The 23920-nt window shown below is 45.1% G+C and overlaps 2 protein-coding genes across 6 annotated transcripts in view; one reads left to right on the top strand and one right to left on the bottom strand.

The window, feature by feature from the left end:
* LOC139417773 (run domain Beclin-1-interacting and cysteine-rich domain-containing protein-like) overlaps nt 1-14349 on the top strand; it is a 68594-nt gene extending 54245 nt beyond the window's left edge. For 2 of the 5 annotated variants that reach the window (XM_071166935.1, XM_071166860.1), the window contains 9 exons: nt 1174-1234; nt 3699-3831; nt 4358-4503; nt 4998-5062; nt 5206-5444; nt 5635-5696; nt 7943-8096; nt 8508-8601; nt 11690-13799. In XM_071166935.1, the coding sequence (XP_071023036.1) occupies nt 1174-1234; nt 3699-3831; nt 4358-4503; nt 4998-5062; nt 5206-5444; nt 5635-5696; nt 7943-8096; nt 8508-8601; nt 11690-11838 (1103 nt within the window). In that variant the 3' untranslated portion in view covers nt 11839-13799. Of the gene's footprint in view, nt 1-1173; nt 1235-3698; nt 3832-4357; nt 4504-4997; nt 5063-5205; nt 5445-5634; nt 5697-7942; nt 8097-8507; nt 8602-11689 lie in introns of all 5 variants that reach the window. The other 3 variants (XR_011635263.1, XR_011635265.1, XR_011635253.1) reach the window with 3 other exon arrangements.
* Nucleotides 14350-15952: 1603 nt separating this feature from the next.
* LOC139414952 (5-hydroxytryptamine receptor 3A-like) overlaps nt 15953-23920 on the bottom strand; it is a 34662-nt gene continuing 26694 nt past the window's right edge. The window contains exons 6-8 of the mRNA XM_071162609.1: nt 21638-21848; nt 16627-16935; nt 15953-16176 (exon numbers count right to left, since the gene is read on the bottom strand). Of these exons, the coding sequence (XP_071018710.1) occupies nt 15953-16176; nt 16627-16935; nt 21638-21848 (744 nt within the window). The remainder of the gene's footprint in view (nt 16177-16626; nt 16936-21637; nt 21849-23920) is intronic.

The following is a 23920-nucleotide window of genomic DNA, read 5'->3' as shown; positions in this document are numbered from 1 at the left end:
CTAGAGTTAAGAGCCTACAAACAAAATGGCTGCCACCTATGTTCTATAAGGGCGTAAGCTATCAATAAATGATAAGATAATATAAGACAATAATTGCAGCATTGGTGAGACATACTGCTGCGTGGTAGGCTTTCATAAGACAAAGGACACTTGTGGAATATGTCAGTTCGCTGCGAATTCTAACGGGTTAAGGATAGATCAGTCCTTTGCATATAAAGGTAGTGATTTTTCTTTGTGATTGTCTGAATTTGATGCCTTTCTTTTGAACCAGGTGATGCTATAGTTTGATAGTTGTGCTTTTTAAAAGCACTGAGCCTAATCTCGATCTATCTCTGTTCCTCTCTCTCTCTCAAAATGTAAGAGGCTTTAATGGCAAGGGAAAAACATATGTTTACATTGCCAAAGCAAGGAAGAGAGATTAATAAACAAAAGTGAAATAAATAAATAAATAAAAATCACTGTAAACATTAACACTCACAAAAGTTCCAAAATTAAAAAGACATGTCAAGTGTAATTGTCTGTATACAATGTTGTAATGATGTGCACATTGTTATAGTACAAAAGGGAAAATAAATCAACATAAATATAGGTTGCATTTACAATGGTGTTTGTTTGTTCACATTTTTCTGAGAATTTCCTTATTCATGTCTAGGCAGATGTAAAATGTTACTGTATTGACTAATTTAAGAAGTGGGTTAGGTCTGCCCTATATAAAATTAGCATACACCCTGAGTCTCTTCCCTGTTTCACACCTGGTAGTGTGGTGGATGGGACTACCAGCTCTCTGTAACCTAGAGGGCAACCAGTGGGTCCGTCTCCTTTATAACACGTTTCTTGTAGGATGACAATGTCTGTAATTTCAGTTTCTTTGATGAAGTCTGGGTTCCTGCTCATTAGGTCAAAGGCAGATGACCTCAGACCTTGTATATATTCCAGGAAGAGATAGTAAACGCTTTGTGTTCCATAGTGTCTAGTGTTGTTTTGTGGTTTAGGCCCCGGACCATCACAGTAGGTGTGAGCAGAGCATGTTGAGCATCTGTCACATACCTCTTAGGTCGCAGGATGGGGCTTGGGCGGGTGTAATAGTGGGGGGTTGAGCCTGATTGCTCTGCTCACGGCCAGGGCATATGTCCTGCTGTTATGTTGAGGTTCCTTTCTCTTTCTCTCTCTCAGATGCAGACATAAAGCGCGGTGTGACATCCAGTGGCCGCTCTTTCCTCGGATCAGAATCTATGTAAGAACTACTTCCTCCCTCCTCAAAGATGTTAGCCTAATGCCAAATCGACCTCTATATCCTTTGCCCTATGCACTTGTGGAAATAGGGCAAAGAGCACTCACCAACTTGTTAAGAGCACTCACCAACTTGTTAAGAGCACTCACCAACTTGTTAATCTGTTGCGACGACCAAACCCGGATCCGGGATTCTATTTATAGACCTAAGCTCATTACCATAACGCAACGTTAACTATTCATGAAAATCGCAAATGAAATGAAATAAATATGCTATCTCTCAAGCTTAGCCTTTTGTTAACAACACTGTCATCTCAGATTTTCAAAATATGCTTTTCAACCATAGGAAAACAATCATTTGTGTAACAGTAGCTAGCTAGCGTAGCATTTAGCGTTAGCATTAGCGTTAGCATTTAGCAGGCAACTATCACAAAAACAAGTAATGCCTTCAAATAAAATAACTTACCTTTGAAGAACTTCTGATGTTTTCAATGAGGAGACTCTCAGTTAGATAGCAGATGCTCAGTTTTTCCAAAAAGATTCTTTGTGTATTAGAAATAGCTCCGTTTTGTACATCACATTTGGCTACCAAAAAAACCCCCAAAAAAACGAAAATTCAGCCCTCAAAACGCGAACTTTTTTCCAAATTAACTCCATAATATCGACTGAAACATGGCAAACGTGGTTTAGAATCAATCCTCAAGGTGTTTTTCCACATATCTCTTCAATGATATATCCTTCCTGGAAGCCTGGTTTCTCCTTGCTCTCAAATGGAAAAATAATTGCACCTGGCTTTACGCTCCAATTTCGACGCAGGGACACCAGGCGGACACTTTGACCATAAGAGACTACATTTTCCATCTTCCAATGATATGCCTACAAATACGTCACAATGCTGCTAACGCCTTGGGAGAACGACAGAAAGTGTAGGCTCATTCCTTGCGCAATCACAGATCGCATCTCCATATAAGGAGACAATGGAAAACAGAGCTTCAGAAATCTGCTCATTTCCTGGTTGACGCATCATCTTGGTTTCGCCTGTAGAATGAGTTCTGGGGCACTTACAGACTATCTTTGCAGATTCTGAAACTTCAGTGTTTTCTTTCAAAAACTGTCAAGAATATGAATAGTCGAGCATCTTTTCGTGACAAAATATCGCGCTTAAAACGGGAACGTTTTTTATCCAAAAATGAAATAGCGCCCCTAGAGATCAAAGAGGTTAAGAGCACTCACCAACTTGCCCTCTGATAGGATAAGTCTTGGTCTAAGATTTCCAAAAGTGTATAATCTACGTGCACAATTAGTTGTAATGCACATATGAAAATCATAACTGGCATATAGATTGGTAGAAATGGTAGGATAAATTATTAATTGTCAATTAGGGTAGCCTAGTGGTTCGAGCGTTGTACTAGTAACCGAAAGGTTGCAAGTTCAAATCCCTGAGCTGACAAGGTACAAATCTGTCGTTCTGCCCCTGAACAGGCAGTTGACCCACTGTTCCTAGGCCGTCATTGAAAATAATAATTTGTTCTTAACTGACTTGCCTAGTTAAATAAAGGTCAAATAAACATGAAAAAGGTTGCCGACTCCTGGTAGGGGGGAGTGGGGTACATTGAGCCAAAGGGGTAAATTGAGCCACCCTTGTTTTCTAGGAAACCGTACACAAAATGAATAATTTTACCAAATATTTAGGAGTTTGTGAAGGAAGAAACCACATGGAAAAAGTTAGCTCCTAAAAACTGATTTTCACCAAGTCAAAATGAATTTCTTGTGTTACAGGTTTCATGGTGCTTGTGGATAATTGAAAGAGAGTTTTATACATCAGTTTGGGTCTCGATCAGCTCCAATATGAGGTCATAAACCTAGCATGAAAGTGCGTCCTTGTAGCTGTATGGAATAATAATCATATCGTCAAAATGTTTGTCTTTCTATTGCTGGATTCGAACTTGCAACCTTGTGAAATCAGAGGCAGATGCTTACTTATTGTTTGCGGTGGTTGGAATTAGGCTATTGTTTGCGATAGCTGGAATTAGGCTATTGTTTGCGGTAGCTGGAATTAGGCTATTGTTTGCGGTAGCTGGAATTAGGCTATTGTTTGCGGTAGCTGGAATTAGGCTATTGTTTGCGGTAGCTGGAATTAGGCTATTGTTTGCGGTAGCTGGAATTAGGCTATTGTTTGCGGTAGCTGGAATTAGGCTATTGTTTGCGGTAGCTGGAATTAGGCTATTGTTTGCGGTAGCTGGAATTAGGCTATTGTTTGCGGTAGCTGGAATTAGGCTAATGTTTGCGGTAGCTGGAATTAGGCTAATGTTTGCGGTAGCTGGAATTAGGCTATTGTTTGCGGCTGTTGGAATTAGGCTAATGTTTGCGGTAGCTGGAATTAGGCTATTGTTTGCGCTAGTTCAAATTAAACAGTTTGGTGTATGCTTGTTCTCTATTCCGACTATCAATCTTTCTCTCTCTCTCAGTTCTCCGTCGTTCCTCCAGTCTAACTCTGCTGAGTCGGTGGCCATGGGCCTGCTCAGGCAGTTTGAGGGCATGCAGCTCCCTGCAGCCTCGGAGCTCGAATGGCTGGTCCCAGAACATGATGCACCACAGAAGGTACACACACACACACACACACACACACACACAAATACACACACACACACAAATACACACACACACACACACACACACACACACACACACAAATACACACACACACACACACACACACAAATACACACACACACACACACACACACACAAATACACACACACACACACACACACACACAAATACACACACACACACACACACACACACACAAATACACACACACACACACACACACACAAATACACACACACACAAATACACACACACTCAAATACACACACACACACACACACACACACACACACACACACAAATACACACACACACACACACACACACACACACAAATACACACACACACACAAATACACACACACACACACACAAATACACACACACACACACACACACACACACACACAAATACACACACACACACACACACAAATAGACACACACACACACACACACATAGACACACACACACAGACTCACACAAACTGACCTGTATCCTGCTCCACTCAGCTCCTGCCCATCCCTGACTCCCTGCCCATCTCTCCTGATGACGGGGAGCATGCTGATATCTACAAGCTGAGGATCCGAGTGAGAGGGAACCTGGAGTGGGCCCCGCCGCGACCCCAGATCATCTTCAACATTCACCCCGCGCCCAAGTGAGTCCTTAACACACACACACACGGGTCACAAACTTAGTTGCTGACTTCACACTATTCTCTGTTTGCCTCCCCCTTTTTTGTTTCTCTCTCTCTCTCGCTGTCTCGTTATCTCTGTCTCTCTCGCTGTCTCTCTCGCTGTCTCTCTCGCTGTCTCTCTCGCTGTCTGTATCGCTGTGTCTCACTTGCTGTCTCGTTCTGTCTCGTTCTGTCTCTCTCGCTGTCTCTCTCGCTGTCTCTCTCGCTGTCTCTCTCGCTGTCTCTATCGCTGTCTCTCTCGCTGTGTCTCACTCGCTGTCTCGTTCTGTCTTTCTATCTCTGTCTCTCTCGCTGTCTCTCTCGCTGTCTCTCTCGCTGTCTCTCTCGCTGTCTGTATCGCTGTCTCTCTCGCTGTGTCGCTGTCTCTCTCGCTGTCAGTTTCTCTAGTTCTGTCTTTTTGTTTCTTTCTGCCTGTCTCTCACTAACCCTCCTCCCTCTCCTTTTCTCTCTATCAGGAGGAAGATCGTTGTGGCCAAGCAAAACTACCGCTGTGCAGGCTGCGGGACTCGCATAGACCCAGGTACAAATCACATTGAAGATACCCGCTGCCATAGCTCAACCACCCATGTTATCCCTATCCCACGGTGGCCATTTTGTGTCAACCTCCCCCCCCCTGCCTCACTCACATTAAAACTCTTAACCCCCCCCCCCCCCCCCGGACAGACTACATCAAGCGAATGCGCTATTGTGAGTACCTGGGCCGCTACTTCTGCCAGTGTTGCCATGAGAACGCCCAGGCAGTGGTGCCGGGCCGTGTGCTGAGGAAGTGGGACTTCAGCAAGTACTATGTCAGCAACTTTGCCCGGGACCTGCTGGGCAAGATATCAGGAGACCCCCTGTTCAACCCCAACGACATCAACAGTGGCCTCTACAAGAAGAACAAAGCCCTGGAGACTGTCCGGGTGAGAGGACTTGATTTTGTAATACTGGCCTGGTTAGTTTAATGCTGGTTTGTTTACTGCTTATTTTAGGTTTGGTTAGTTACTTTACTTCAGTTTACTGTAACTCACCTGTACTAGAAGGAAAACGCGTTATGGTTATGAGTTTGAAATGCATTCTGTGAACTAAGTATATTTTCCTAATATTCTTCAGGTTTTGAGGGTCCAACTATTCCACATGAAAAACCTCTTCAAGACCTGCCGCCTAGCTAGCGAGTAAGTTGTGTTGTATTTATTATGGCTCTCCATTAGCATTCCTGGGGTCCAGCAAAATGAAGGCAGTTTATACAATATTAAAAACATTACAATACATTCACAGATTTCACAACACACTGTGTGCCCCCAGGCCCCTACTCCACCACTACCACATATCTACAACACAAAATCCATAGTGCGTATGTTATCATGTGTGTGTAGGGATGTGTCTGTGCCAATGTTTGTGTTGCTTCACAGTCCCCGCTGTTCCATAAGGTGTTTAAAAATATATATAATTGTATCTAATTTTACTGCTGCTTCAGTTACTTGATGTGGAATAGAGTTCCATGTAGTCATGGCTCTATGTAGTACTGTGTTCTTCCCATAGTATGTTCTGGACTTGGGGACTGTGAAGTGATGTCTTGTGGAGTATGCATGGGTGTCTTAGCTGTGTGCCAGTAGTTTAGACAGACAGCTCGGTGCATTCAACATTAATACATCTCATGAATAAAAGTAGTGATGAAGTCAATCTCTCCTCCACTTTCAGCCAGGAGAGATTGACATGCATATTATTCATATTAGCTCTCTGTGTACATCCAAGGGCCAGCCGTGATGGCCTGTTCTGAGCCAATTGCAATTTTCCTAAATCCTTTTTTGTGGCACCTGACCACACAACTGAACAGCAGTCCAGGTGCGACAAAACTAGGGCCTGTAGGACCTGCCTTGTTGATGGTGCTGTTAAGAAGGTAGAAACTAGGGCCTGTAGGACCTGCCTTGTTGATAGTGTTGTTAAGAAGGTAGAAACTAGGGCCTGTAGGACCTGCCTTGTTGATAGTGCTATTAAGAAGGTAGAAACTAGGGCCTGTAGGACCTGCCTTGTTGATGGTGTTAAGGCAGAGCATTGATTTATTATAGAAAGACTCCCCATCTTAGCTACTACTGCATCAATATGTTTTGACCATGACAGTTTACAATCTAGTGTTACTCCAAGCAGTTTAGTCATCTCACCTTGCTCAATTTAAACATTATTTATTACAATATTTACTTGAGATTTAGGGTTTAGTGAATGTTTTGTTCCAAATACAATGCTTTTAGTTTTAGGAATATTTAGGGCTAACTTATTCCTTGCCACCCACTCTGAAACTAACTGCAGCTCTTTGTTAAGTGTTGCAGTGATTTCAGTCACTGTCGTAACTATAGTGTTGAGTCATTCGCATACAGAGCCCTACTGGCTTTACTCAGTCAGTGGCATATCGTTAGTCAAATTCTTAAATAGTAAGGGACATAGACAGCTGCCCTGTGGAATTCCTGATTCTACCTGGATTATTATGTTTGAGAGGCTTCCATTAAAGAACGCACTCTTTGTTATGTTAGACAGGTAACTCTTTATCCACAATAAAGCAGAGGGTGTAAAGCCATAACACACGTGTTTTTCCAGCAGCAGACTATAATCGATGATGTCTAACAAAACAGACCCCACAATCTTTTAATCGTTTGATCTTTTCATTTCTCAGCCAATCATTTCTCCAATCATTTCTCTCAATTTCTCTCAGCCAATCATCAGTAATTTGTGTAAGTGCTGTGCTTGTTGGATGTCCTTCCCTAAAGCGTGCTGAAAGTCTGTTGTCAATTTGTTTACTGTAAAATAGCATTGTTACAGTTACCAACTAAGGGTTGGTAACAGGCTGATTGGTCGGATATTTGAGCCGGTAAAGGGGGCTTTACTATTCTTAGATACAGGAATGACTTTTGCTTCCCTCCAGGCCTGAGGGCACAAACTTTCTAGTAGGCTTAAATTGAAGATGTGGCAAATAGGAGTGGCAATATCATCCACTATTATCCTCAGTAATTTTCCATCCAGATTGTCAGACCCCGGTGGCTTGTCATTGTTAATAGACAACAATAAAAAAAAATGTACCTCTTCCACACTGACTTTACAGAATTCAAAAGTACAATTCTTGTCTTTCATAATTTCGGTCAGATATACTTGGATGTGTCGTGTCAGCGTTTGTTGCTGGCATATCATCCCTAAGTTTGTTTATCTTGCCAATGGAAAAAGTCATTAGTGTAGTTGTGTGTGTGTCCTGCAATAACTGGTATTGTTGGTATGAGACGGTCCATTCCATTGACATGTCTACTAATAGTATTCCTGTGTTACTCCTCTGAGATGACTGTGTGTCTGCACTAACAGGTAAAGTATTCCAGCTATGGATGGTATTGTTGGTATGAGTTCCCCTGACGTGTGTCCCTGCATTTGGCCCCCACAGCGTGCTGGACCAGTTCGACAGCCTCCCTGGTCACCTGACTGAGGACCTGCACCTGTTCTCCCTCAGCGACCTCAACGCTGTGCGCAACGGAGAGCTGGCCCCCCGGCTACGAGAGCTTCTGAAATTGGGTTCCGCGCACGTGGCTGGCTGTGTGGTGAGAATGCTTATCATGAACCAGATACTCCTGTTGTCACTGTAGTTCACTCTCAGATACGCTAATAGAGATACATTGTTGATTTTGATATGGGGATTTACATTTTTAATTGTATTTTTACTCTATCCTAGTTAAATAAAGGTTAAATAAAATATCCATATGAGTAGGATGATTGGTCTTCACCAATCCAGTGTGATTGTGAACTAACATTCTGGAGTTGTCCTTCTATAAGATGGCTAGTACTGTGTGTGTCAAATGACTGTTTGCGCCATGTGTTCCAGTGGACTTGTGGGTGTTCTAACGTGACATTTTCAAAGTAAAAAAATAAATAATAATAATTGTTTTCTCAGTGTTTGGCTCTTGCCCTCAATGTCTCAATTTCCCCTTTATCCCTGTCTTTGTCTCCCACAGCTGTGTCAGGCCAAGGGCTTTGTGTGTGAGTTCTGCGGCAACGACAAAGACATCATCTTCCCCTTCCAGTTGAACAAGTGCACGTGCTGCGAAGGTGAGCCCCCCCTGCTGGTGGGAGGACTGGGTGTCCCACGGGCCCCCTCTCCCTTCCTCTCCCCCTCCTGGAGAAATTGGAAGTTCCGCAGGCTGGCCAGGGCCCTGTCCCAAGACAAGAGAGAGGGAGAGGGAGGAGAGGAAGAGGGGGAGGAAGAGAGTGAGGCAAGGGAAGATGAGGAGAAATGGACTGGAGAGAGAGAAAAGGAGAGGAGGAGAACAGAAGGGGAGACGAGGAGGTTATTCACAGCGTTCCAACATGGAACTCTGGCCAAGGCCTTTTGGAGTAAAGGAAAGGAGGAAGATGAGGAGAATCTAGAAGGAGGGCAAGAAGGAGAAACCCAGACAGGGAAAGGAATGGAGGAGGAAGCAACGTTTGAAACTGAGGAGGTTGAGAACAAAGAAAGGGAGGAAGACAGTGAGGGAAGTGCAGAAGGACACGTGAAGAAAGAGAAGGGCAATTTATTTAAGGCCCTCGGTGTCAGCAAACTAACCAACACTTTCTCCAAGGACAAAGGATCCAGGGAAAGAGAGAAAGAAAAACAAGGGGATGTGGATTGGACAGAGAAGGAAGAGAGGAGAGGACTCTGGAAAGTCCCAGGGGTTGGGAGGCTAGCGAAAGCCTTCTCAAAAGGGGAAGTAGAGAGGAAAAAGGAGAAAGGAGAGCTAGAGGAATTAGACAAGTGTGACAGTAAAGGGAAATTCTTTAAAAAAGATTGTTCAGACAAAGGAGAAAGTGAAGTACAAGAGAGTCACAGCAGCGTAGTAGTGGAAGGAAAGGACGGATGGTTCACAGTGAAACCTCCGGTTTTGGGCCTTAGGTTGCTCAACGTTTTCTCCAGAGACACCAGAAAGAAAGAAGGGAGGAAGATGAGTGATGAAAAAGAGAGAATGGAAGAGCAGGAGACCCCATCTAACTGGAGATCCTGCAAAACACGCAAAGCCAGGAGGATAACAATCGGTAGGGGGGAGAGAGAAAAGAACCGGGGTGAGAGGGCGGTGGAGACGGAGGAGGAGAGAAGTAGAGGGGGAGGAACAGAGCAATAGATGGAGGGCGGTGACCAAGGCTCTCTCGCCAAGACTAACGGAAGTGAAGTCAGATAGAGGATGGAGGGAAGAGTGCGAGGAGGGGAGGGAAAGCAGCGTTTCATTGACCTCTCCTTGGAAAACATAGATGACTTCTAAACAGAAAGAAATTCCCCCTCTCTGAGTATTGGGAAGGATGAAGAGAATAGCAGAAAAGGTTTGGTTACAATCAATCCCTAATCAGTTGCTGTATTCCAAATCAAACCCCTATGGTTTACTGGTCAATCTGGAATTAGGAAAATAACTTGAATTCCAAAAGACATGATTGAGAGATGCAGAATGTAGCACATTAACATTGACTTGCACTAGCTGTGATGGAAACGTGTGGACCGAGGTGAATTGGTATGGAAATATCTAACTTAGGATATTGTTTACTTGGGTATCAATTCACATTGGCAGTCACAGCCTAGAATTTAAACTTAGTTAATTTCAATGTTGATCACTTCTTGCGTGGAATTCTTTGCGTTTCTGTGTGTGTGGTGGCTTGAGTTTTCTTCACTATGGTGGTGGTGGTTGGACTGGTTTTTATGGTGCAGGGTGGCACTACTGGTGGAAGGTAGTTATAGGATGTTCCGACATCTTTGGTTGTGGCTGCCACGGTTGTTTGATCTTGTTGTCTGGCCTCTCCTTGGTGCCTCACTGAGCTCTGGCCTCTCCTTGGTGCCTCACTGGGCTCTGGCCTCTCCTTGGTGCCTCACTGAGCTCTGGCCTCTCCTTGGTGCCTCACTGAGCTCTGGCCTCTCCTTGGTGCCTCACTGGGCTCTGGCCTCTCCTTGGTGCCTCACTGGGCTCTGGCCTCTCCTTGGTGCCTCACTGGGCTCTGGCCTCTCCTTGGTGCCTCACTGAGCTCTGGCCTCTCCTTGGTGCCTCAATGAGCTCTGGCCTCTCCTTGGTGCCTCACTGAGCTCTGGCCTCTCCTTGGTGCCTCACTGGGCTCTGGCCTCTACTCAGTATGGCTGTGAAAGGTCAAAAGGTCCTACTGGCCTCACCTTCTGATGTACAGAATGTGTGTGTTAGAGGTCATTGTCAGATAACATTGTTTTTAACCGAGTGTTTTCGGCTACAGTGTTTGTCAGCTGTGTTCATCAATTTCAAATGTGACATGGCATAATTTAAGAGTTGCTATTGCTGTCTGCCCTGTCTGAAAAGAAGTTGTTTTAGTATTTGAAAGTAGTTCTTTGTGTGTTATTTAAGAGACAGGTTTATATTGTGAAGCGTGGGGAAGAGAGATGTGGGTAATGGAGGATCAACTGGACTGAGAGAAAGTGTTGTTCGTTCGATGTGTTGCCTGGCTGTTCACCATCTATTATTTAAGCATCAACTTCTCTGTTTGAATGTCAAATAAACACATTTGTGAATTTCAGTTTCTTTTGTCATTTCATTATCGTGGGAACAATAATATTCATTCGAAATATAGGGTTTAAAAAATGTGTGCATTCGAAGCTTCCACACAGGTGTTTCCTGAAATGGTTCAGGCACACATTTTTGAGCTTTAGAAGCGGTGTCTCTGCCTCTATTGAGGCTTCTCACTGCGGTCATGTCTGAACTGGTTTGAGTGGTGAACTGACTCTTGACAAGTTTCTGTGTTTTTACCACTCCTCTGTCCCACCTTCTGCCTTTGCCACCAGCCTTACCTCTTATTTTATAGTTTTCTGTCACCCCTCCCCCCTCGCTTCAGAGACTATCATTGGCTCTTCTGCCGTGACATCACAACACCTCAGTCCTCTTCCCATTGTGAGCAATGTTGTCAAACCGGTTATTAGCGTTGCCGAACGCTCCCCCTATGTTTGCTTAAGTTGGTCAACAGGGGAGTTGGAACACCCCTTTTTGAGCGAATAAGGACGTTGTCCATTTATGTCCTGGTGTTCTTCCTCTACACATCCACAAGACGATGTCTTTTTAAACGGGACCCCGCCCATTTTTGTGTGTCTCTCTCTTACATAGTGTTTCAGAGTGCTAGTTTTTTTTTCACTGATATCTTTCTTTTGTGTTTTGTCTTTCAGAGTGCAAGGCGTGTTTCCACAGCAAATGTTTTCAGGCAGGCAAGGAGTGCCCGCGGTGTCAGCGCTTGGCAGAGCGGCGGGAGAGGATGGCACGCAAGAACATGGAGGAGCAGGAGGATGAGGAGGAGGACGAGGGAGGCGGGAGCTAGGACGACGAACTGAGGAAACGAGGGTGGCGTGGAGCTAGGACGACGAACTAAGGAAACGAGGGTGGCGTGGAGCTAGGACGACAAACTGAGGGAACGAGGGTGGCGGGGAGCTAGGACGACGAACTGAGGAAACGAGGGTGGCGGGGAGCTAGGAAGACGAACTGAGGAAACGAGGGTGGCGTGGAGCTAGGACGACGAACTGAGGAAACAAGGGTGGCGGGGAGCTAGGACGACGAACTGAGGAAACGAGGGTGGCGTGGAGCTAGGACGACGAACTGAGGAAACGAGGGTGGCGGGGAGCTAGGACGACGAACTGAGGAAACGAGGGTGGCGGGGAGCTAGGACGACGAACTGAGGAAACGAGGGTGGCGGGGAGCTAGGACGACGAACTGAGGAAACGAGGGTGGCGGGGAGCTAGGACGACGAACTGAGGAAACGAGGGTGGTGGGGAGCTAGGACAACGAACTGAGGAAACGAGGGTGGTAGGGAGCTAGGACGACGAACTGAGGAAACGAGGGTGGCGTGGAGCTAGGACGACGAACTGAGGAAACGAGGGAGCTGGAAAAGAAAGATGGAAAAACCAAGAGCACAGCATGACAATGATTGTAGGGACCTTATTCCTTCAACTCCTCTCTCCATTCATCCCTCTTTCCCCTGAAAGTCCAGCTTCTGGATAGTGGATGAGCTCTGATGGTTTGGATTCTTGCTATTGTTTTGTGAATGTCTTGCCAATACGCTAAATAACATATTATATTAACATATTGGCTGCTTTTATGGTTTTCTGCTCTGATTGCAGATATCCATCGTATGATGTAGTCCTGCCATTTATGTCAACAAGTTGATCAATTTAAATAGAACAAGGAAGGTAGAAGTACTGAAATCAACCACAACAAATAAAAATAAAAAATCCCTTTAATACAAGTGCGATTTACTCCAACCCATTTCAGGCTATTTTAGCCAAGTGCCTCTGCGACCAATGTTCTTATACTGGCAGAGCTGGTGCACCATTGGTCGTTCTGGAGGAGTTGGAATGACAGGTCTTTGGAGGGAGTCTTTCAGTCAGTGTTGCACAGAGTTACGGATATTTTGTAAGATGAGGCAGCGTGTTTGTCCTGCTTTGTGTGCATCCTACAAAAAAAGTGTGTGTGTGAGAGGTGTGGGGGTGTGTGTGTGTGTGAGAGAGGGGTGGGTGTGTGTGTGTGTGTGTGAGGGGTATGTGTGTGTAGGTCTGTACTGTGTGGGTCTGTACTGTGGGTCTGTACTGTGTGGGTCTGTACCTGCTGAAAAGCACCAGCCTAATTGGACACTTAATGTTTCTGTTTTTGTGTCAAATATGAAGTGTGTTTTTGTTGTTGATTTATTCAATTTAATTGCACTGGTCTGTCGGGTTGGGGGAGGGGTGTTGGTGATGTTTATCTCACACAAAGCATATAGGGCTTTACAGGTTATAGTACCGTTCTGACTTCAGCCTCGTACGACCATCTTGATCTTGTTGCTACATGGATTAATCTTGGGCCTCTTGGGCTGAGGTCCAATATTCCTGAAGGGCTTTACTGTCTTTCATGGTTTTGCTGTATTCAGAGTGTCTGTTCGGTTTCCCCACAGCGTGTTAATCCATCATCCCAAGTTTCACCATTTTAATGTTTATGACGACTGATGGAAAGAAGATATGGAACGGTTGTGTTTGAGTTTTGGGACAAATCTATTTGGTTTTCTGTTGGTCACTCTGGTTAGTGATGTTGTGTCTTGGGGTGGGGGGTGGGGAGTGTGCTCATTCACAAGACGATTGGTAATACACAACATTTTGCTCTGGTTTTCCTGCCAGATTAAGCCTCTGACTAAGAAGCTTTTAGGATGGAGAATTTCCTTTTAGACTTTGTGTGTCTGTGGGAAACTAGCCCATATATAACACGGCTACATATATACAGACTGGCATGCCTGCTGTAAAAAAAAAAAAAAAACTCCAGAACAGCATAGTTGGCCCTCATAAGACTCATAATTCAATGTTCCCTTCCCGACAGATATTCGTGTATAGTCTATTGCCAACCAGGGGAGTATAACCTTATTCATCTAACATTTTAACAAGCCTGCTTTAAATAGAAACGCTATTGATATAATCGTCGCCCGGAAGGTGTCTGGGCCCGTGTTCAGTCCCCCCCACCAGTCCATATAGTAGTATCCATTATGATCTGAACAGCAAAACTGATCCTAGATCAGCACTTCTACTCCAAGACACATTGTGAATACAGGACCTGATCTCCAGTTGATTTTACTGATGGCCTCCCCAATCCAAGCAGACTCCCGTCCTTATTAAATATAACACTGTTTTTACTGATGGCCTCCCCAATCCAAGCAGACTCCCGTCCTTATTAAATATAACACTGTTTTTTTTTTACGTGTAGGGTGCTGTGGAGCTTTAAGTAAACTACTGGAAGAAAATGCTATTGTTTGTGTTTTATGTACTGTTATATAATTCAAATATGATGACAATTAAAGACTGGTCAGACTGTTTTCTCCTGTTGTCGTTGCTGGTTCCTGGGGGATTGTGGGATGGATGGGTGGTTTGTACGGTAGCCCTTAGGGGCAAAGTAGTTTTGGGTTACATCCCAGTCTTGTTTCTCCTGAAGAGTGCACTCACTTCCCTCCATGGAATTTAGAAGAATTGACTGGTTTATGGAAACTCCCTCTAGCGCGTGCCTTACTCCAATCTAATGCTTTAAAACTTGGGAGTGGTGAATGAGGGAACACATGAGGAGGAAGGAGAGGTTATTGGGACGTCACCATGGCTTGATGTTTTTCTGCCACAAGACACAGAATCTTACATTTAGACAGGAGTCCAACGGAGTCAAGTAAAAGGCAAGACAATTAGGAGGTGAATTTATAGCCTTTTTCCATTTTGTTATTTTACAGCTTCGCAGGCTGTTAGCAGGCTTAAGTGTTAATTGAGCACTGTGGGTAATGAGGACTGGTATAGTAAGGGCTGGTGTGTATACACACACACAAACACACACACACACACACACACAGAACACAGCTCTTTCAGTCGAGTACTTCAGTTTATTGTTCATGAAAAATGTGTATTCAGACCTCGGGGCTTCTAAACCTTCGGGGCTTCTAAACCTTCGCTGCTTCTAAACCCTCGGGGCTTCCAAACCCTCGGGGCTTCTAAACCCTCGGGGCTTCTAAAGCCTCGAGGCTTCTAAACCTTCAGACCTCGGGGCTTCTAAACCTTCAGACCTCGGGGCTTCTTAACCTTTGGGGCTTCTTAACCCTCAGACCTCGGGGCTTCTAAACCCTCAGACCTCGGGGCTTCTAAACCCTCAGACCTCGGGGCTTCTAAACCCTCAGACCTCGGGGCTTCTAAACCCTCAGACCTCGGGGCTTCTAAACCCTCAGACCTCGGGGCTTCTAAACCCTCAGACCTCGGGGCTTCTAAACCCTCAGACCTCGGGGCTTCTAAACCCTCAGACCTCGGGGCTTCGAAACCCTCAGACCTCGGGGCTTCTAAACCTTTAGACCTCAGGGCTTCTAAACCTTCAGTGGGGTGTTATTCTTGGTGAACATGGTAGCGTTTCACTAAAATCTCCACAGGCATTTAGTATATCAGATAAATAACATGTAGTAAGCCTACATGGACTGTAGGGGCATATGACTGTAGGGGCGGCAGGCAGGTAGCCTAGTGGTTAGAGGGGGGGCGGCAGGTAGCCTAGTGGTTAGAGGGGGGCGGCAGGTAGCCTAGTGGTTAGAGGGGGGGCGGCAGGTGGCCTAGTGGTTAGAGGGGGGCGGCAGGTAGCCTAGTGGTTAGTGTTGGGCCAGTAACCGAAAGGCTGCTAGATCGAAACCCCGAGCTGACAAGGTAAAAATCTGTCATTCTGCCCCTGAACAAGGCAGTTATCCCACTGTTTCTAGGCAGTCATTGAATATAAGAATTTGTTCTTAAATGACTTGCCTAGTTAACACACTTTTTTTAACCTTTATTTAACTCAACCCCCCCCCCCTTCTTCTCTCTCTGGGTGCATTTGTTTTAGCTCGCCCCACTGCCTGAGGTGATCTGAGATTTCACTTTCAGACCAATGGAATGGGCAAGCTAAAACAAATGCACCCTTTTGGTCTCTCATTGGTTGATCCAGATGCACCACATACAGATAATGACCATGGCGTAGCAGGAGATGAGGAGGAGGTAGATACGGAAGAGCAGGAAGTCCAGTACGTAGCCTACGTGGCACCACTGCTCCTGAAGCACGCCCTCCTTCTGCATCGACGTTAGGTGGGCACGCAAGTCACTCAGGTCCTGGCAGATCTGACGCAGCTCAGGCACAGAGGACACCACCCCAGGACCTAAAAACAACAAAGGGATGAGCATAGATGCTTAGCCTATGGTGCTGAAACACTGCTATTGGTCAGCAAGACTGGATGCTCAATACGCAGTTGATCAGGTTTGAGCAAGCACATGTTCACAATAACAATAACAGCATATTACCTTAAGCTTTCTGATAATATGCTGTTTTGTGATATAGAAGGGATTGGGGCAGTTTCCTGGCAACCTAGTCAATTTAAATTCCGGAAATTTAATTGTGAAGTTTTTAAATTGACTTGAAGGTTGAAATGGAAATGATCCTAAACTATTACTTTATAACAGTTTCATGTCTGCTAATCACATCTACCCGAAATGAGCCCAGATTTGATTAGCAGAGAGAGATTAAACTAAAATAATCTACCCGAAATAAACCCAGATTATTTAACACTTTCATGTCTGCTAATCAAATCTACCCGCGAATGGCTCCTCACCAATGGTGCTTGTGGTGTGCTGGGCAGGGATGTGCACAGGGTTGGCTGGTGCAAGGACCCAGGAAGGGCTTGTGGGGTTTGGTCTGTTTGCCTTGTCATCCTGGGTGGATCCTCTGGAGGCTGAGGGTTGAACAAGCTCCTCGGGCCACTGGTAGCAGATCATACGGGCGATGTGCTTCAGGATGACCACACGGACCCAGTGGGGCACCTCGCGGTACTTCTTGGAGTTGGAATGGAGCACATTAGTGATGATGACTGTCTCCAACAGGCTGATGACCATGAGAGCCAGACACACTGAAAAGTAAATTCCTGAGAGGGGGGGATAGCAGGGACACTACAGGGTTAGGTGGGTTAAATTCTCTTCCAATTCAGGAGATGGGATTAATTGAGATGTGCCATTTATTTTCAGAGGACTTCGGGTTCACTCCCAGAAGTACCTGAAGTGCAATGGAATTGCCCCCAATTAGTAGTGAGGGACAACATAGGAGGATGGTGGCACTTTAATTGGGGAGGACAGGCTTGTGGTAATGGCTGGAGTGGAATAGGTGGAATGGTATCCAACACATGGTTTCCAGGTGTTTGATGTCATTCCATTGACTCCGTTCCAGCCGTTATTATGAGCCATCCTCCCCTCAACAGCCTCCAGTGAGGGACACAGTGTTTTGTTTATTTTGTTGCTCCGTGTCTAACCCACAACACTTATCATAGATCTCAGTGCTCCGTGTCTAACAGGTAGACCAGGGGCCGTATCACAGCGTATCCACAAAGCGTCTCGAAGTATACATTTGGTCGTAAGCGCTGATAATAGAGACATTTTACTCCTACTGTAGAAAAGGCAGTACTACTCCTCTCCTCTCGACGTAACTTCCCCTGACAGTCCCTTCAGTTTTCCTTAAGTCCCGTTAGTTTGGCTGCTCGGCCTACCTTAGTTATTCCTCACCTATTATAGCCCTGCCATTCCTAACCAATCAGAGCGCTTGGAAATGCTCATCTGGACACGAACACCTGCCTACTCAGGTCAGAGTGTTATCGTCGTCGGGAAGGGAGAAGATGCACATTTCTGAAGACATTTTTTTATTGTCAACAGTAACACCAATTTCTGAATGTGGTGCATCAATGTAAGTTGCAGGAAAGTTTTATTGTTGTTTTTTACACAGTGTAATAATAGGTAGTTACCAGTAATTACTTCCTGTTACTTTGATAGCTTTTAGACATATATTCTACTGTTATGGTTGTTTACTATTCTTTAATGTTAAGAGTTGCCAATGCTGCTTTAACAAATTGTTTACCATATGTACGTATTATTCTTTACTGTCAGAAGTGTTATTGTTGCATTGGTTGCACAAATACTTTTGCAGAAGTTGAATTGCTGTGTTGGTATACATAGTCTTTTTGCATGCACACGCCACCGCAGCGTTTTCCATAGTGGCCTTTATTAAGGTGTTTTATTGTGCTGCCATGGGCGAGCTTCTAGAGTCATCCCAGAGTCATCCCACAGTCATCCCACAGTCATCCCAGAGTCATCCCAGAGTCATCCCAGAGTCATCCCACAGTCATCCCAGAGTCATCACAGACGGTTCTTGGAGCTTGCTCATGAACAGAGTAATTTGCGACTCTGTGGCTCCAGGGCAGATCTGATAAGATCTCAGCCTGGCAGATTCTCACGCAAGGCTGGAGAGAGATGGTGTCATAAATCTTGATCCTTTGTCAATACAAGTAATTAGTTTCTCTCTCTCCAAGAGGTGAATGTTTATGTTTATATTGATGCTGTGTTTATAGACAAGTTGTAAGTGTAATGCCATTTATTTCACCTTCAGAGGTGCATTTATCAAACATACTGCGGAGAAAAAAGTGTTTTGTTAGGAGCTCTCCTCAAACAATAGCATGGCATTTTTTTTGCAGTAATAGCTACTGTAAATTGGACAGTGCAGTTAAATTAACAAGAATTTAAGCTTTCAGCCGATATAAGACATTTATATGTATCGACATTTGTTGTTTCTCTAAAATCTGCCATCCTGACACAAGGTGCTACATGATTTACAACTGTCCTGTTGACTGGACAACGATCCCCTTAAAACCTCTTTGGGGTAGGGGGCAGTATTTTGACATCCGGATAAAAAGCATGTCCAAAGTAAACTGCCTTTTACTCAGGCCCGGAAGCTAGGATATGCATATAATTGGTAGATTTGGATAGAAAACACTCTAAAACTGTTAAAATAATGTCTGTGAGTATAACATAACTGATATGGCTGATATGACTGATATGGCCCCAAGGACAAACCATCCCCCAAAAAAACATTTTCAGCCTACCACTGTTTTCAATGGCTGTCTCTTTTAGTATAAGGTGAAAACCTCCCAGATTGCAGTTCCTAGGGCTTCCACTAGATGTCAACAGTCTTTAGAAAGAGTTTCAGGCTGGTATTTGGAAAAATGAGCCAGAAGTTGTAATTATTCTAGGTGGCTCCCATTTTGGCTGTAGTGTTTCCATGCTCGTGGAGAAAAGCACGTTCTTTGTTATTTATCTCCGGTAATGAACATACTATTCTCCGTCTTAAATTGTGTAATTTATTTACGTATTAGGGTGCCTGGGGTTAGATTATAAACCTTGTTTGACTTGTTTGGATACGTTTATTGGTAACGTTTGGGATTCATTTTGTATGCATTTTGAAGGAGGGAAATCGGTGGATTATTGACTGAAGCGTGCTAGCTAAACTGAGTTTTTATTGATGTAAAAAAGGACTTTATCGAACAAAAGGACCATTTGTGATGTAACTGGGACCTTTTGGAGTGCCAACAGAAGAAGATCTTCAAAGGTAAGGCATTTATTATATCGCTATTTCTGACTTTTTTTTTTCATGGTTCTGTATGCGGGGCGCTCTACTCGGATAATCGCATGGTGTGCTTTCGCCGTAAAGCCTTAACAAGAACAAGAAGTTAAGCTTTATTACGCATTTATTTTCATGAATGTTAAATATTTATATTTCTGTAGTTTGAATTTCGCGCTCTGTGATTTCACCGGATGTTGTCGAGGTGGGTCGCTAGCGGAACGCCTGTGCTAGAAAGGTTAAGAAGCGTGGTTGAGCGGGTCATGTTTCAGAGGACGCATGACGTAATGAATGCGATTTTAATCAATCAGCACTCAGCACTCAATATGCACTGTATATTGTATACTTATAGTGGGTGAGGGTATTCACAGCCAACCACTCAGAAGGGTGAGGGTATTCACAGCCAACCACTCAGAAGGGTGAGGGTATTCACAGCCAACCACTCAGAAGGGTGAGGGTATTCACAGCCAACCACTCAGAAGGGTGAGGGTATTCACAGCCAACCACTCAGAAGGGTGAGGGTATTCACAGCCAACCACTAAGAAGGGTGAGGGTATTCACAGCCAACCACTCAGAAGGGTGAGGGTATTCACAGCCAACCACTCAGAAGGGTGAGGGTATTCACAGCCAACCACTCAGAAGGGTGAGGGTATTCACAGCCAACCACTCAGAAGGGTGAGGGTATTCACAGCCAACCACTCAGAAGGGTGAGGGTATTCACAGCCAACCACTCAGAAGGGTGAGGGTATTCACAGCCAACCACTCAGAAGGGTGAGGGTATTCACAGCCAACCACTCAGAAGGGTGAGGGTATTCACAGCCAACCACTCAGAAGGGTGAGGGCAACCAGCCAACTGTTTTTACATGGTCTTTCTAGCTGGATTTAGCTAGAAGAAAAAAACAACAAAAAAAACGTTTTTGACATGGTCTGTCATTTCTCAGGATTTAGTGACCAATAGTTTTTACACCGACTCTTATGGGTTAAAACAAAAGCTATGCATTAAACCTATTTAGTCAGAAGAGTTCCACCTAGTCGACAGATATTTAGGATACCTCACGAGCTGTCCAAACCAGTTAAGACTTGATTATAAAATGAGCAAGTGGTTGCTGCGCCAAAGACAGGCTATTGCTTTGGAGTTGTTGAAAGAATGCATTGATATTGCTATATGATCAATCCATAAATAACCTAGACACATCCATCAGTATCTTTTGCGCTTTTTACAACGATTTCACAAGGTCTAATTTACATGATATGCCTAAATACTTATAACAACGAGGCTAATAAATAATAAAACATTTGTTTTTCGATTATTTCATTAACCTATATCATGTTATTTCAAGTTTCCCGTTGGGAGCGCATTCCAACGCGATTTAGAGTTGTTGAACGGGAGTGATAAGTGTTTTGATTAACGGTAGTTTAATTTGATCAAACTTCTGTTGTTTTGGGGCATGCGTATAAATTGAGCTATTGAAACATCTAGGGTCTATGTGTTGGTGAAAAGTATAGACCATTCAACATTTTATGCAACATTGTCGAGAAGTTCCTTGATGCCTACTGTACCAACGCGATTTAGAGTTTTTTTTAACCAATTCTGATATTTTGAATAATGTGATAGAATCATACAGCGTGATTCCGGTTGAACGCGGATTTCTTTAATAATCCTACCGTTGTGTCAATACACTCGTCACTCGATCCCTTTTAACTAGGTTATGCATGCCAACATAATAGGCAAGAATTAAGAGTAGGCTAAATGATCTTGTCAGTGAAATGTGTAGGCATTAAACTTTTTACCATTGCAACATTAAATGTTCGCGGTGGTTCTGCGCGCTAAAAACCTCTATGGTCAACTAACACATGACCAGCAAAGCCACAGTGCACTACTTATGTGATTAAAAAAAACTAAAGCTAGTTGAGTGTTTACCAGCATTTGTAACTTGAGTCTGTACAAAACAGTTAATCTGATATACAAATAGTTGCTTGTTTTTCAGTTTCTTGAAATACTTTGCAAATGTAACTTATTTCAATGTGAAAACTGAAATGGTCAATTAATTCCTTTTACATTTTAGCATACGCACATATCCAGAGAAACTTACAATACTGAGTGCGTACATTTTCGTACTGGTCCCCGTGGGAATCGAACCCACAACCCTAGCATCTTTGTGTGCACTTATGAACAGGACGCTGACCTATGAGGGGGGTGCCGTTGGCCGTGCTGGGCAGCAGGTCGTTCATGATGAGCAGGAAGACGGTGTAGCCCAAAATAAGGGTCATCTTGAAGGAGGCGCGGTCCACGCTGTGAGGGGGCAGGTAGAAGGAGAGGATGTCGATGAGCATGAGGAAGGAACTGGGGATGAGCAGGTTGACCACGTAGAGCACTGGCCTGCGCTTTATCACCACCTGGTGGGGAGATGAAGCAAGTACAGCAGATGCGTTAGGAGACATATTGGAGAGCAGAGAGACAGCAGATACAGTGAGTATTTTTACTGTACCACAACCTCTGTTGGTGCTTATAGAAAAAAAGTCTAACCCATGAGAAGTGCATGTATCACTGTCTTAGCGGGTCTCTCTCTCCCTCTCCATCTCCCTGTCTCTCTCTCCCTCTCCATCTCCCTGTCTCCCTGTCTCTCTCCATCTCCCTGTCTCCCCATCTCCCTGTCTCCCTGTCTCTCTCCATCTCCCTGTCTATCTCTCCCTCTCCATCTCCCCATCTCCCTGTCTCCCTGTCTCTCTCCATCTCCCTGTCTCCCTGTCTATCTCTCCCTCTCCATCTCCCTGTCTCCCTGTCTCTCTCCATCTCCCTGTCTCCCTGTCTATCTCTCCCTCTCCATCTCTCTGTCTCCCTGTCTCTCTCTCCCTCTCCATCTCCCTGTCTACCTGTCTATCTCTCCCTCTCCATCTCCCTGTCTCCCTCTCCATCTCCCCTGTCTCCCTGTCTATCTCTCCCTCCCCATCTCCCTGTCTCCCTGTCTCTCTCTCCCTCCCCATCTCCCTGTCTCCCTGTCTCTCTTTCCCTCCCCATCTCCCTGTCTCCCTGTCTATCTCTCCCTCCCCATCTCCCTGTCTCCCTGTCTCTCTCTCCCTCCCCATCTCCCTATCTATCTCTCCCTCTCCATCTCCCTGTCTCTCTCCCTCCCCATCTCCCTGTCTCCCTGTCTATCTCCCCCTCCCCATCTCCTTGTCTCCCTGTCTCTCTCTCCCTCTCCATCTCCCCATCTCCCTGTCTCCCTCTCCCTCCCCATCTCCCTGTCTCCCTGTCAATTCAATTCAATTCAATTCAAGGGCTTTATTGGCATGGGAAACATGTGTTAACATTGCCAAAGCAAGTGAGGTAGACAACATACAAAGTGAATATATAAAGTGAAAAACAACAAAAATTAACAGTAGACATTACACATACAGAGGTTTCAAAACAGTAAAGACATTACAAATGTCATATTCTATATATATATATATATATACAGTGTTTTAACAATATACAAATGGTTAAAGGACACAAGATAAAATAAATAAGCATAAATATGGGTTGTATTTACAATGGTGTTCTGTCTCTTTCTCCCTCTCCATCTCCCTGCCTATCTCTCCCTCCCCACCTCCCAGTCTCCCTGTCTATCTCTCCCTCCCCATCTCCCTGTCTCCCTGTCTATCTCTCCCTCCCCGTCTCCCTGTCTCTCTCTCCCTCCCCATCTCCCTGTCTCCCTGTCTCTCTCTCTCCCTCCCCATCTCCCTGTCTCCCTGTCTCTCTCTCCCTCTCCATCTCCCTGTCTCTCTGTCTATCTCTCCCTCCCCATCTCCCTGTCTCCCTGTCTATCTCTCCCTCCCCATCTCCCTGTCTCCCTGTCTATCTCTCCCTCCCCATCTCCCTGTCTCCCTGTCTATCTCTCCCTCCCCATCTCCCTGTCTCCCTGTCTATCTCTCCCTCCCCATCTCCCTGTCTCCCTGTCTATCTCTCCCTCCCCATCTCCCTGTCTCCCTGTCTATCTCTCCCTCCCCATCTCCCTGTCTCCCTGTCTATCTCTCCCTCCCCATCTCCCTGTCTCCCTGTCTATCTCTCTCTCCCCATCTCCCAGTCTCCCTGTCTATCTCTCCCTCCCCATCTCCCTGTCTCCCTGTCTATCTCTCCCTCCCCATCTCCCTGTCTCCCTGTCTCTCTCTCCCTCCCTATCTCCCTGTCTATCTCTCCCTCTCCATCTCCCTGTCTCTCTCTCCCTCTCCATCTCCTTGTCTCTCTCTCCCTCTCCATCTCCCCATCTCCCTGTCTATCTCTCACTCCCCATCTCCCTGTCTATCTCTCCCTCTCCATCTCCCTGTCTCTCTCTCTCTCTCCATCTCCTTGTCTCTCTCTCCCTCTCCATCTCCCCATCTCCCTGTCTATCTCTCCCTCCCCATCTCCCTGTCTATCTCTCCATCCCCATCTCCCTGTCTCCCTGTCTATCTCTCCCTCCCCATCTCCCTGTCTCCCTGTTTATCTC

This window comes from Oncorhynchus clarkii, chromosome 1, assembly GCF_045791955.1.
Source record: "Oncorhynchus clarkii lewisi isolate Uvic-CL-2024 chromosome 1, UVic_Ocla_1.0, whole genome shotgun sequence".
Classification (NCBI taxonomy): domain Eukaryota; kingdom Metazoa; phylum Chordata; class Actinopteri; order Salmoniformes; family Salmonidae; genus Oncorhynchus; species Oncorhynchus clarkii.
The sequence above is the reverse complement of the archived record's forward strand: the minus strand, read 5'-3'. Positions and strand labels throughout refer to the sequence as shown.